Raw genomic sequence first — 13,613 nt, forward strand, 5'->3', positions numbered from 1 at the left:
GTTCATCCATAGGTTAACGACCCTATCTGCTTACTTAACCCACAACCCATTCCTCCCCAGACTAGTAGGAATGGTATTCATTATGTTTAATTACTCCTTGTCCATGCCACATAATCCCTTCTTATGAACTCATATTGTTAATCGGATATAATAAAACAGAGTATAAGTTTACTTAGTTACAGTTCTATTTAAAATGAGGATATTGTTTAGTCATTTATTCATAAAATTCCTAACAAGCGTTCATTACAGTTATACATAAGAAGGGTAAAGATCCGGAAGAGGTAGGGTCATACAGACCAATATCTCTCCTTAATACAGACCAAACGATTTGAGCAAAACCTCTGGCTAACAGGCTTAGCACTTTAATTGGCAAATTGGTCCATCCGGACCAGACTGGCTTTATCCCTAACAGAAACTCATTCTTCCATCTCAGGCGCCTCTTCAACATTATGTATTCTCAGAGGTTACCCAACGTGGACCTTGCCGCTATATCTCTTGACGCCGAAAAAGCCTTTGACCAAGTTGAGTGGCCAAATCTATTCAAGGTCCTACAGAAATGTAATATTGGGGATGGGTTCATAAATTGGATCCAGCTTTTATATAAGAACCTCTGTGCGAGAATACTCACTAATCAATCAGTGTCTCCCCGATTTAACCTTTACTGAGGGACAAGGCAGGGTTGTGCGCTGTCGCCTATGCTCTTCACCCTAATTATCGAACCTCTCGCTCAGGCGATTAGATGTCATGCAGCAATACACGGCTATAATACTAAAGATACTCTAAATAAGATTTCCCTATATGCAGATGACATCCTCCTCTATGTAACAGAACCCCAGGCTAGTATTCCAGCTATTCTTGATGTGATCAATTTGTTTGGTACCTTCTCGGGATACAGAATAAATTGGAACAAGAGTGAATTAATGCACATACGGTTGCAAAACACCTCCTGGCTAGAACATCTCCCAGTTAAGGTATTTTCAGAAAAATGTACCTACCTAGGAATTGTAGTTACCAAACAATACTCCTTACTATTTAAAGAGAATTTCCCCTTTCTGATGCAAAAACTCAAGGCAAACATACCATTTTGGAGAACTCTCCCAATTTCTCTGCTCGGAAGAATTAATGCCATTAAAATGGTCTTCCTCCCACAACTGCTCTACCTATACCAGAGCATCCCAGTATTCATACCTAAATCCTTTCATAAACAACTGGACTCAATTATCAATCCTTTCATCTGGGATTATAAAACACACAGGATAGGTAAAAACACCTCTGTAAATCCAAGATGGAAGGAGGATTGTCTCTCCCAAATGTTATATTTTATTACTGGGCCGCTAACCTCCGCGCTGTTACGTTTCTGCTGGATGACGCACTTCTGTCATCCAGCTGGCTTAGTATGGAGCGTGAGGAGTGTCACCCTTTCTCTATTGGGGCTGTGATTTTGTCGCCTGTCAATCTGGAGATGTCACTTTATTGTAACAATCCTATTATACATGGCACAGTCCGAACCTGGAAGCAAATTAAAGTCCACTTTGAGCTTAGACCAATGTCCTTCATGCTCCCTGTCGCCAGGAATCCCTCCTTTGCTCCCTCTAACCTTGATAACACCTTTGAGCGATGGGGAGAGTTGGGGATAAGTACCATAGGGGATTTATTCATAGAAGGGACCTTTGCTTCCTTTGATTTGCTGAGGGAAACTTATAATCTTCCCAGAAGTAATTTTTCAGATACCTACAAATTAGAGACTACGTTAGAAAACACCTCCCAACATTTGGGAATGCTAAACCTTCCAAGTTTGACAGATGCATAAAAACATGCCCCACCTCAGACAAACTGATATCACGTCTATATGATGCTTTTCAATCTGTTAGCACACCTTCTACATATGCCATTAAGGCAAAATGGGACGAAGAACTAGGGACTGACATTTCGGTGGCAGACTGGGAAGAGAGCTTGGAGTATATCCACACATACTCCATTAATTCCAGACATAATCTCATACAATTCAAGGTATTACACTATTCCAAAACTAAACTGCATAGGATATTTCCTGATACATCCCCTGTGTGATAAATGTCAGGCTGTGCAGGGTACACTACTCCACTGCTTTGTCCTAATGCTCTAGCTTGCATGGTTATTGGTGTGGAATTTTTGGGATTCTCTCTGAAGTTTTGGAGACTTCAATAGACCCGGACCCGCTTCTGATAATCCTGGGAGTGTCTGAGTCCCTAAACGGATTAACCAACCCCCAAAAACAACTAATCTCTTACAGTCTCATTTCGGCAAAAAAACTAATCTTGTTGTTTTGGAAAAGGAGGGAAGCGCCCTCTACCAAATTATGGCTCAGTGAATTGGCAAACACTGTACACTTAGAAAGAATTAGATATATTCTGAACAATAAATGATCAACATTTGATCAAATCTGGCAGCCTTTCCTCTCCTACTTGGACAAGTCGGCACTATGAATTTGTACTTATTAACGCACTCTCATTTGTAATATCTAAATCTACCTTTGGGCAGCATGTGCGGTTCTGGCGGCTCCGGACTGACGGGCGGCTCTGGCGTCTCCGGACTGACGGGCGGCTCTGGCGTCTCCGGACTGACGGGCGGCTCTGGCTGCTCCGGACAGGAGGGCGGCTCTGGCAGCTCCGGACAGGAGGGAGACTTGGTTCAGGGAGCAGGCACAGGACTCATCAGGCTGGGGAGACATACAGGCGGCCTCCTCTTTGGCCGAGGCACCGGATACACAGCCCGTGGAGGCGCACTGGCGGTCTCAACCGCATAGCCCCCCCCCGTTCTGGCTGGATGCCAGCTTCCACCCAGCAAATGCGGGATGCTGGCACCGAGACACAGTGGCCGAGATTCGGCCGAGTCACAGTACGCATCACCCCATAGCACGGGGCCTGACCTGTCACCTGCTCTCCCCAGTAAGCACGGGGACTGGGCTCAGGTCTCCAACCTGACTCCGCTACACTCCCTGTGTTCCCCCCAAAAACTTTTTTTGGGGCTGCCTCTCGTGCTTCAGTGACCTGGTCTTGTCCTCTACCATTCTCTCCTCCCCGGTCCAACTCCTCCTACAGGTTGACGCACGCTGCTTGGTCTTCTTGTGGTTGGTAATTCTATCACGCTCGCTATTCTCAAACTCCCTGTCATAAATCGATCAAGGCGCAACGTGCATGTAGTTCCACATCTTTTAATGAAAGTGAAACCGAAACATCAAAAAACCAAATAGGTAAACAGAAAAGAACGTGACACAACCGAGGTGCACACAAACACACACGGAAAAATAATTACCCACAAAACACAGGTGGGAAAAGGCTACCTAAGTATGGTTCTCAATCAGAGACAACGACAGACAGCTGTCCCTGATTGAGAACCATACCTGGCCAAAAACAAAGAAATACAAAAACATAGAACAAAGAACCTAGAATGCCCACCCAGCCTCTCTATGGCCAGGGCGTGACAATCTCCACCCCATGGCAAAATGTGTAGAACTGAACAAACTTGCTTTAAAACTGCGAATAAGTATCTCTTCTCCATGGCAAAATGAGTAGAACTGCATGAAATATGTTATAAATTTGCTAAATTCTCTCCCCGCCCCCATGGCAAAATGTGTAGAACTGAGAATGTGCTTTAAAATGGCAACATTTCTTAAATGTAGGTGTTCCAAAAGGTTCACATTAGTGGTTTGTAGGCTATGCCTGGAAGCCTGGAGATGATAAATGTGTTAATGTTCATTAACAGTCAATTACAGCAGTTATTTGCATGACAGTTACTGGCTGACAAAATGTCATGACCATCAGGATGATTTAGATTTAATAAAATATAAATGTCAACAATAGTTCAATGCTGCTATTCAGTCAGATGACTGGATTAAACAGATTATTATGAGACAATTTGGAATTCCATTTGGTATGTACAATATGAGTTAATTAATTTGCTCTTTATGTTAAACTTTCGTAAAAGGCCAGAGTCATCGTATTTGGTGGAGGTTATGCAGTCAGTGCCTGCAGAAAACCACCTGCTCTATGCCAACTTTCAAGCCCTCTCCTCTCTTGACCACACAGCTGCTGTGGCATTACACTGGGAAGGATTAGGAGAGAGCTGTCAGGGTGACATAGGTGCCAAGAAGGTGTGCCAGTTGTAAGCTCTAACTACCCCACATGGCTAAATTAACCCAATGTTGATGGCATATCAACACAGGTTTAAGTGCCATTTGGATGCCTTCTATCTCTTCTGTGCCAGCTACACCCATCGGTATGTAGTAACACCATGGCCATGCCCAGCACTGTTACTATGGCAGCAGGGGCTGCCAAGATGGCTGCAGCCAAGTCTTTGACACCAGTAGTGAGTAGTGTGACTTTGGGCCTCCATGCACATGACACAGGCCCAGTCCCATAGACCTGTAGTGAACTCTGGCATAACTGGTGGACCGATTGGGTCAAAGGCTCATCGTGACCTCCTACCAACCAGCCTGCCTGTCCACCCGCTGCTTGCCTAACTTGCTGGGATGCTGTACACTATACTGTATGAAAAACTACTAGGCCTATGCGTAGTTTATCTTTGGAGTAAACTAGGTTTGCGAAAGTCTGACCACCTCTGCTATGAAGTCACACAGGACCATTCCAGTCCAGAGAAAACAGGACGTCCACTCAGCAGACCTGGGTTCAAATACTATTTCAGGCACTTCAATCACTATTCAATACATTTAAGAACAAGTATTCAGATAACCTTTATATGAAAACAAGTAGTTGAATATTGGAATGTATTTGGGAATGCACTTGGAAAGTATTGGAAAATGCAAAAATACACTGACTCAAATACACTCCCATGCATTTAACCCAGGTATTTGAAAATTGTATTTGAAATAGGTATTGGAAAATACTTGCAAATACAATTTAGTTGACCAAATAACCATTTAAACACTCAAATAAAAGTACTTGTTTTGGCTGTTTTTTTAGAATAATCAATTACACAGAACGTTGTATTTAAATAACAAATACTCAAATACTTTGAACCCACTCAGTAAGTGAATGTGATCTCCCTGCCAGCTTTAATGGCACATGGCAGCCACGCCATCTGCTCCTGTCTTCTCACCTCTCCTGACCTAGCCAGATTCTTTCCACTCGTGACGATTTATGTTTTCCATGGCGTTTGTTGTGGGCACTGGATGTCTTTATTTTTTAAACAAGCATTGTAAATGATGCACTGATGTCATCTGCGTGTAAATATGGCTCTTGTTGTCACTTGTGACCCCATTCTCACAGGACAGAGACAAGGCTGCTGTTTCCTCACTCCGAAGCATAAATATTTATGGAAAGTTCACCCTGTGCGTCGTTGTTGTTTGCAGAAGAAAAGGGATTCTATACTATGTTCTGTAGGAACTTTTTAAAATTATTTTAATTTCACCTTTATTTAACCAGGTAGGCTAGTTGAGAACAAGTTCTCATTTGCAACTGCGACCTGGCCAAGATAAAGCATAGCAGTGTGAACAGACAACACAGAGTTACACATGGAGTAAACAATTAACAAGTCAATAACACAGTAGAAAAAAAGGGAGTCTATATACATTGTGTGCAAAAGGCATGAGGAGGTAGGCGAATAATTACAATTTTGCAGATTAACACTGGAGTGATAAATGATCAGATGGTCATGTACAGGTAGAGATATTGGTGTGCAAAAGAGCAGAAAAGTAAATAAATAAAAACAGTATGGGGATGAGGTAGGTAAAAATGGGTGGGCTATTTACCGATAGACTATGTACAGCTGCAGCGATCGGTTAGCTGCTCAGATAGCAGGTGTTTGAAGTTGGTGAGGGAGATAAAAGTCTCCAACTTCAGCGATTTTTGCAATTCGTTCCAGTCACAGGCAGCAGAGAACTGGAACGAAAGGCGGCCAAATGAGGTGTTGGCTTTAGGGATGATCTGTGAGATACACCTGCTGGTGCGCGTGCTACGGGTGGGTGTTACCATGGTGACCAGTGAACTGAGATAAGGCGGAGCTTTACCTAGCATGGACTTGTAGATGACCTGGAGCCAGTGGGTCTGGCGACGAATATGTAGCGAGGGCCAGCCGACTAGAGCATACAGGTCGCAGTGGTGGGTGGTATAAGGTGCTTTAGTGACAAAAAGGATGGCACTGTGATAAACTGCATCCAGTTTGCTGAGTAGAGTGTTGGAAGCAATTTTGTAGATGACATCGCCGAAGTCGAGGATCGGTAGGATAGTCAGTTTTACTAGGGTAAGTTTGGCGGCGTGAGTGAAGGAGGCTTTGTTGCGGAATAGAAAGCCGATTCTAGATTTGATTTTCGATTGGAGATGTTTACATTTACATTTACATTTAAGTCATTTAGCAGACGCTCTTATCCAGAGCGACTTACAAATTGGTGCTTTCACCTTATGACATCCAGTGGAACAGCCACTTTACAATAGTGCATCTAGGTCTTTTAAGGGGGGAGGGGGAGAAGGATTACTTTATCCTATCCTAGGTATTCCTTAAAGAGGTGGGGTTTCAGGTGTCTCCGGAAGGTGGTGATTGACTCCGCTGTCCTGGCGTCGTGAGGGAGTTTGTTCCACCATTGGGGGGCCAGAGCAGCGAACAGTTTTGACTGGGCTGAGCGGGAACTGTACTTCCTCAGTGGTAGGGAGGCGAGCAGGCCAGAGGTGGATGAACGCAGTGCCCTTGTTTGGGTGTAGGGCCTGATCAGAGCCTGGAGGTAGTGAGGTGCCGTTCCCCTCACAGCTCCGTAGGCAAGCACCATGGTCTTGTAGCGGATGCGAGCTTCAACTGGAAGCCAGTGGAGAGAGCGGAGGAGCGGGGTGACGTGAGAGAACTTGGGAAGGTTGAACACCAGACGGGCTGCGGCGTTCTGGATGAGTTGTAGGGGTTTAATGGCACAGGCAGGGAGCCCAGCCAACAGCGAGTTGCAGTAATCCAGACGGGAGATGACAAGTGCCTGGATTAGGACCTGCGCCGCTTCCTGTGTGAGGCAGGGTCGTACTCTGCGGATGTTGTAGAGCATGAACCTACAGGAACGGGCCACCGCCTTGATGTTATTTGAGAACGACAGGGTGTTGTCCAGGATCACGCCAAGGTTCTTAGCGCTCTGGGACGAGGACACAATGAGTTGTCAACCGTGATGGCGAGATCATGGAACGGGCAGTCCTTCCCGGGAGGAAGAGCAGCTCCGTCTTGCCGAGGTTCAGCTTGAGGTGATGATCCGTCATCCACACTGATATGTCTGCCAGACATGCAGAGATGCGATTCGCCACCTGGTCGTCAGAAGGGGAAAGGAGAAGATTAATTGTGTGTCGTCTGCATAGCAATGATAGGAGAGACCATGTGAGGTTATGACAGAGCCAAGTGACTTGGTGTATAGCGAGAATAGGAGAGGGCCTAGAACAGAGCCCTGGGGACACCAGTGGTGAGAGCACGTGGTGAGGAGACGGATTCTCGCCACGCCACCTGGTAGGAGCGACCTGTCAGGTAGGACGCAATCCAAGCGTGGGCCGCGCCGGAGATGCCCAACTCGGAGAGGGTGGAGAGGAGGATCTGATGGTTCACAGTATCGAAGGCAGCCGATAGGTCTAGAAGGATGAGAGCAGAGGAGAGAGAGTTAGCTTTAGCAGTGCGGAGCGCCTCCGTGATACAGAGAAGAGCAGTCTCAGTTGAATGACTAGTCTTGAAACCTGACTGATTTGGATCAAGAAGGTCATTCTGAGAGAGATAGCGGGAGAGCTGGCCAAGGACGGCACGTTCAAGAGTTTTGGAGAGAAAAGAAAGAAGGGATACTGGTCTGTAGTTGTTGACATCGGAGGGATCGAGTGTAGGTTTTTTCAGAAGGGGTGCAACTCTCGCTCTCTTGAAGACGGGAGGGACGTAGCCAGCGGTCAGGGATGAGTTGATGAGCGAGGTGAGGTAAGGGAGAAGGTCACCGGAGATGGTCTGGAGAAGAGAGGAGGGGATAGGGTCAAGCGGGCAGGTTGTTGGGCGGCCGGCCGTCACAAGACGCGAGATGTCATCTGGAGAGAGAGGGGAGAAAGAGGTCAGAGCACAGGGTAGGGCAGTGTGAGCAGAACCAGCGGTGTCGTTTGACTTAGCAAACGAGGATCGGATGTCGTCGACCTTCTTTTCAAAATGGTTGACGAAGTCATCTGCAGAGAGGGAGGAGGGGGAGGGGGAGGAGGATTCAAGAGGGAGGAGAAGGTGGCAAAGAGCTTCCTAGGGTTAGAGGCAGATGCTTGGAATTTAGAGTGGTAGAAAGTGGCTTTAGCAGCAGAGACAGAGGAGGAAAATGTAGAGAGGAGGGAGTGAAAGGATGCCAGGTCTGCAGGGAGGCGAGTTTTCCTCCATTTCCGCTCGGCTGCCCGGAGCCCTGTTCTGTGAGCTCGCAATGAGTCGTCGAGCCACGGAGCGGGAGGGAGGACCGAGCCGGCCTGGAGGATAGGGGACATAGAGAGTCAAAGGATGCAGAAAGGGAGGAGAGGAGGGTTGAGGAGGCAGAATCAGGAGATAGGTTGGAGAAGGTTTGAGCAGAGGGAAGAGATGATAGGATGGAAGAGGAGAGAGTAGCGGGGGAGAGAGAGCGAAGGTTGGGACGGCCCGATACCATCCGAGTAGGGGCAGTGTGGGAAGTGTTGGATGAGAGCGAGAGGAAAAGGATACAAGGTAGTGGTCGGAGACTTGGAGGGGAGTTGCAATGAGGTTAGTGGAGGAACAGCATCTAGTAAAGATGAGGTCGAGCGTATTGCCTGCCTTGTGAGTAGGGGGAAGGTGAGAGGGTGAGGTCAAAAGAGGAGAGGAGTGGAAAGAAGGAGGCAGAGAGGAATGAGTCAAAGGTAGACGTGGGGAGGTTAAAGTCGCCCAGAACTGTGAGAGGTGAGCCGTCCTCAGGAAAGGAGCTTATCAAGGCATCAAGCTCATTGATGAACTCTCCGAGGGAACCTGGAGGGCGATAAATGATAAGGATGTTAAGCTTGAAAGGGCTGGTAACTGTGACAGCATGGAATTCAAAGGAGGCGATAGACAGATGGGTAAGGGGAGAAAGAGAGAATGACCACTTGGGAGAGATGAGGATCCCGGTGCCACCACCCCGCTGACCAGAAGCTCTCGGGGTGTGCGAGAGCACGTGGGCGGACGAAGAGAGAGCAGTAGGAGTAGCGGTGTTGTCTGTGGTGATCCATGTTTCCGTCAGAGCCAAGAAGTCGAGGGACTGGAGGGAGACATAGGCTGAGATGAACTCTGCCTTGTTGGCCGCAGATCGGCAGTTCCAGAGGCTACCGGAGACCTGGAACTCCACGTGGGTCGTGCGCGCTGGGACCACCAGATTAGGGTGGCTGCGGCCATGCGGTGTGGAGCGTTTGTATGGTCTGTGCAGAGAGGAGAGAACAGGGATAGACAGACACATAGTTGACAGGCTAGAGAAGAGGCTACGCTAATGCAGAGGAGATTGGAATGACAAGTGGACTACACGTCTCGAATGTTCAGAAAGTTAAGCAATTATCTTTGATACAACGACGACTATGTAGCTAGCTAAGAGGAAATTGCTAAGATTAGACAAATCAGACCGCAGACCGTTGTACTATAATGAAATGTAATGAAGTGTAATGAAAAAGTTATACAACCTGCAGACCGAAGCGCGGATGCGACCAGATCGCTCCAACCCGGAAGCTACCATGTTTGATATGAGTCTGGAAGGAGAGTTTACAGTCTAGCCAGACACCTACTTATAGATGTCCACATATAATGAAATGTAATGAAGTGTAATGAAAAAGTTATACAACCTGCAGACCGAAGCGCGGATGCGACCAGATCGCTCCAACCCGGAAGCTACCATGTTTGATATGAGTCTGGAAGGAGAGTTTACAGTCTAGCCAGACACCTACTTATAGATGTCCACATATTCAAGGTCAGAACCATCCAGGGTGGTGATGCTAGTCAGGCGTGCGGGTGCAGGCAGCGAACGGTTGAAAAGCATGAATTTGGTTTTACTAGCGTTTAAGAGCAGTTGGAGGCCACGGAAGGAGTGTTGTATGGCATTGAAGCTCGTTTGGAGGTTAGATAGCACAGTGTCCAAGGACGGGCCGGAAGTATATAGAATGGTGTCGTCTGCGTAGAGGTGGATCAGGGAATCGCCCGCAGCAAGAGCAACATCATTGATATATACAGAGAAAAGAGTAGGCCCGAGAATTGAACCCTGTGGCACCCCCATAGAGACTGCCAGAGGACCGGACAGCATGCCCTCCGATTTGACACACTGAACTCTGTCTGCAAAGTAGTTGGTGAACCAGGCAAGGCAGTCATCAGAAAAACCGAGGCTACTGAGTCTGCCGATAAGAATATGGTGATTGACAGAGTCTAAAGCCTTGGCAAGGTCGATGAAGACGGCTGCACAGTACTGTCTTTTATCGATGGCGGTTATGATATCGTTTAGTACCTTGAGCGTGGCTGAGGTGCACCCGTGACCGGCTCGGAAACCAGATTGCACAGCGGAGAAGGTACGTGGGATTCGAGATGGTCAGTGACCTGTTTGTTGACTTGGCCTTCGAAGACCTTAGATAGGCAAGGCAGGGCAGGATGGATATAGGTCTGTAACAGTTTGGGTCCAGGGTGTCTCCCCCTTTGAAGAGGGGGATGACTGCGGCAGCTTTCCAATCCTTGGGGATCTCAGACGATATGAAAGAGAGGTTGAACAGGCTGGTAATAGGGGTTGCGACAATGGCGGTGGATAGTTTCAGAAATAGAGGGTCCAGATTGTCGAGCCCAGCTGATTTGTACGGGTCCAGGTTTTGCAGCTCTTTCAGAACATCTGCTATCTGGATTTGGGTAAATGAGAACCTGGAGAGGCTTGGGCGAGTAGCTGCGGGGGGGGGGGGGGGGGAGCTGTTGGCCGAGGTTGGAGTAGCCAGGCGGAAGGCATGGCCAGCCATTGAGAAATGCTTGTTGAAGTTTTCGATAATCATGGATTTATCGGTGGTGACCGTGTTACCTAGCTTCAGTGCAGTGGGCAGCTGGGAGGAGGTGCTCTTGTTCTCCATGGACTTCACAGTGTCCCAGAACTTTTTGGAGTTGGAGCTACAGGATGCAAATTTCTGCCTGAAGAAGCTGGCCTTAGCTTTCCTGACTGACTGCGTGTATTGGTTCCTGACTTCCCTGAACTGGTTAGCAAGTGACTGGTTTGCATGTGTAAGGTATGCAGGGTACAATGTCACCAGTCTCCCACCCATGCTGAAAATACAGTGGATTAAATAGCTTTGTGGAGTAGATTATGAATTGTATTAATGCCATATTCACTGTTCTGCAATGACTCTCCATAAGCAGCGAAGTAGAATGTCCTCTATAGAGAAGCAGTGTATATAACACTGTGAGCTGTTTTATGAGAATCTTCTCCATCTTTTGTCTCTGTGTCCTCCTGTCCTAGGTTGCCTCCTACGTGAGAGCGGTGAATGATATTTATGACAAGGCCGACTTTGACGGTCTCAAGCTAATCAACTTCAAAGTGAAATCACTCAGTGTAAGAACTCCACTCATTCACAATGGCTGCAATGTTCTGTGTTTCAAGGCTTATCCACTTTAGATGTGCTGATACTACAGTATGATTACTCCTAAATTAATGAAGCTAAACTAGCAACTTGATATGTGCAATTGACAAACTAGTTATGTTTTCCCTTTCTTTCTCTCCTTCTTGGACTCAAAGGCTCCTTTATGAGTGATTTTGGGAAGAGCTATTATAGAAATATCCTCAGGTGCTGCCAATGTGTCTCCTATAGGTCATGAGAGAGGAGGATGAGACCAACCCCCTGAATCGGCCCTTCCTCGGCCCAGAAAAGCTGCTCAGTCTGTTCTCTGAGAGTAACTGGGGAAACTACTGTCTGTCCTACCTGTTGACCAACAGGGACTACAGTGGAGTGTTGGGGCTGGCATGGGAGGGCAAGACAGGTGAGAGGCAGGGTCTGGAAAGCAATAGAGACACACACATGGACACAAGCATAAAAACAGCCCTGCTGCCCTCCTAAACACTACCGCATTACACACATACAAACCCACACATTCCTGAATTTTGACTGCTCCTCAATCACAGCCGCATCTCCAATTAAAGTTGCATGTCCAATGTCTTCTCTAGAAGCCAAAACCTCATCTGACCTTTCCACATCTGATATGCGTCTTATTTGACCTAATTTAACCTGTTTATTGTTGTATGTGTGGAAGGGGGGACCTGTTCCCACAGGGGGTGGAGCACCTTGGGTGTTTCCATCACATCGTTAGCTGGGCCGCCTTTGATTGGCTGATCAGAGGGGCGTGAGAGAGAGACTTTCATGCATCCTATGCGACCTCCTCTCTCCCCCTCCCCCTTTATGGTGCTACAAACCCTGTGGAACCCGCTGAACCCTGAAGGGAGGGAGGGCACTATGAGCAAAGCAAAACACACAACCCAAGACACACACACACACATACACACATACACACACACACACACACACACACACACACACACACACACACACACACACACACACACACACACACACACACACACACACACACACACACACACACACACACACACACACACACTGCCTTGCATCAGACTGAAATCAGACTCATATCACTGTAGAAGGACTGTGTCCACAAGACACAGAACTCTGTGGCCTTTTGCAAACAGTAATTGTAGTTGCCTTCTCAAAACATAAATACATCAATCAAAACTATATTATACGGTAAAAAATGTGCTTGCAATAAGATTAACACAACCATACTTATCTCCAAGCAGACAAAACAGAAAGTGAGTCTGTCTTTTAAAAATCCCAGTAGATACATTTTGATCATCATGATTTAGTGACTGCAAGTAATTTTCTTTGCAGTCACTAAATCATCACATCAAATCAAATTGTATTAGTCACATGTGCCGAATACAATAAGAATAAGAAATAAAAGTAACACGTAATTAACGAGCAGCAGTAAAATAACAATAGCGAGACTATATACAAGGGGGTACCGGTACAGAGTCAATGTGCGGGGGCACCGGTTAGTCGAGGTAATATGTACATGTAGGTAGAGTTAGAGAAGCGGTCACTTTGTGGGGATCAAATCAGCGGAAATTTCAAGTGCGCCACGTATAGTTTTTGATAAAACTCAAACTTTCATTAAAATACACATACAAGGTACTGAATTAAAGCTACACTCGTTGTGAATCTAGCTACCGAGTCAGATTTGTAAAATGCTTTTCGGCGAAAGCATGAGAAGCTATTATCTGATAGCATGTACCCCCAAAATACTGCAACGTCACCTAACGACAGATTTTGCGATAGCCGGGGCTACCCAAAACGCAGAAATAAAATATAAAACATTCATTACCTTTGACGAGCTTCTTTCTTGGCACTCCTAGATGTCCCATAAACATAATTTTGGGTCTTTTTTCGATTAAATCGGTCCATATATAGCCTAGATATCGATCTATGAAGACTGTGTGAACAACGAAAAAAATAGCGTTTTCTAACGTAACGTCATTTTTTTAAATTAAAAAAGTCGACGATAAACTTTCACAAAACACTTCGAAATACTTTTGTAATGCAACTTTAGGTATTAGTAAACGTTAATAAGCGATCAAATTGATT

At 46.4% G+C, this 13,613-nt stretch overlaps 1 protein-coding gene across 1 annotated transcript in view; it reads left to right on the top strand.

The window, feature by feature from the left end:
* The window catches only part of si:ch1073-396h14.1 (disintegrin and metalloproteinase domain-containing protein 10), a 68,128-nt gene that overhangs the window by 33,339 nt on the left and 21,176 nt on the right, over positions 1-13,613 (top strand). The window contains exons 7-8 of the mRNA XM_029633894.2: positions 11,420-11,512; positions 11,769-11,937. Of these exons, the coding sequence (XP_029489754.1) occupies positions 11,420-11,512; positions 11,769-11,937 (262 nt within the window). The remainder of the gene's footprint in view (positions 1-11,419; positions 11,513-11,768; positions 11,938-13,613) is intronic.

Source organism: Oncorhynchus nerka, linkage group LG25 (genome assembly GCF_034236695.1).
Source record: "Oncorhynchus nerka isolate Pitt River linkage group LG25, Oner_Uvic_2.0, whole genome shotgun sequence".
Classification (NCBI taxonomy): domain Eukaryota; kingdom Metazoa; phylum Chordata; class Actinopteri; order Salmoniformes; family Salmonidae; genus Oncorhynchus; species Oncorhynchus nerka.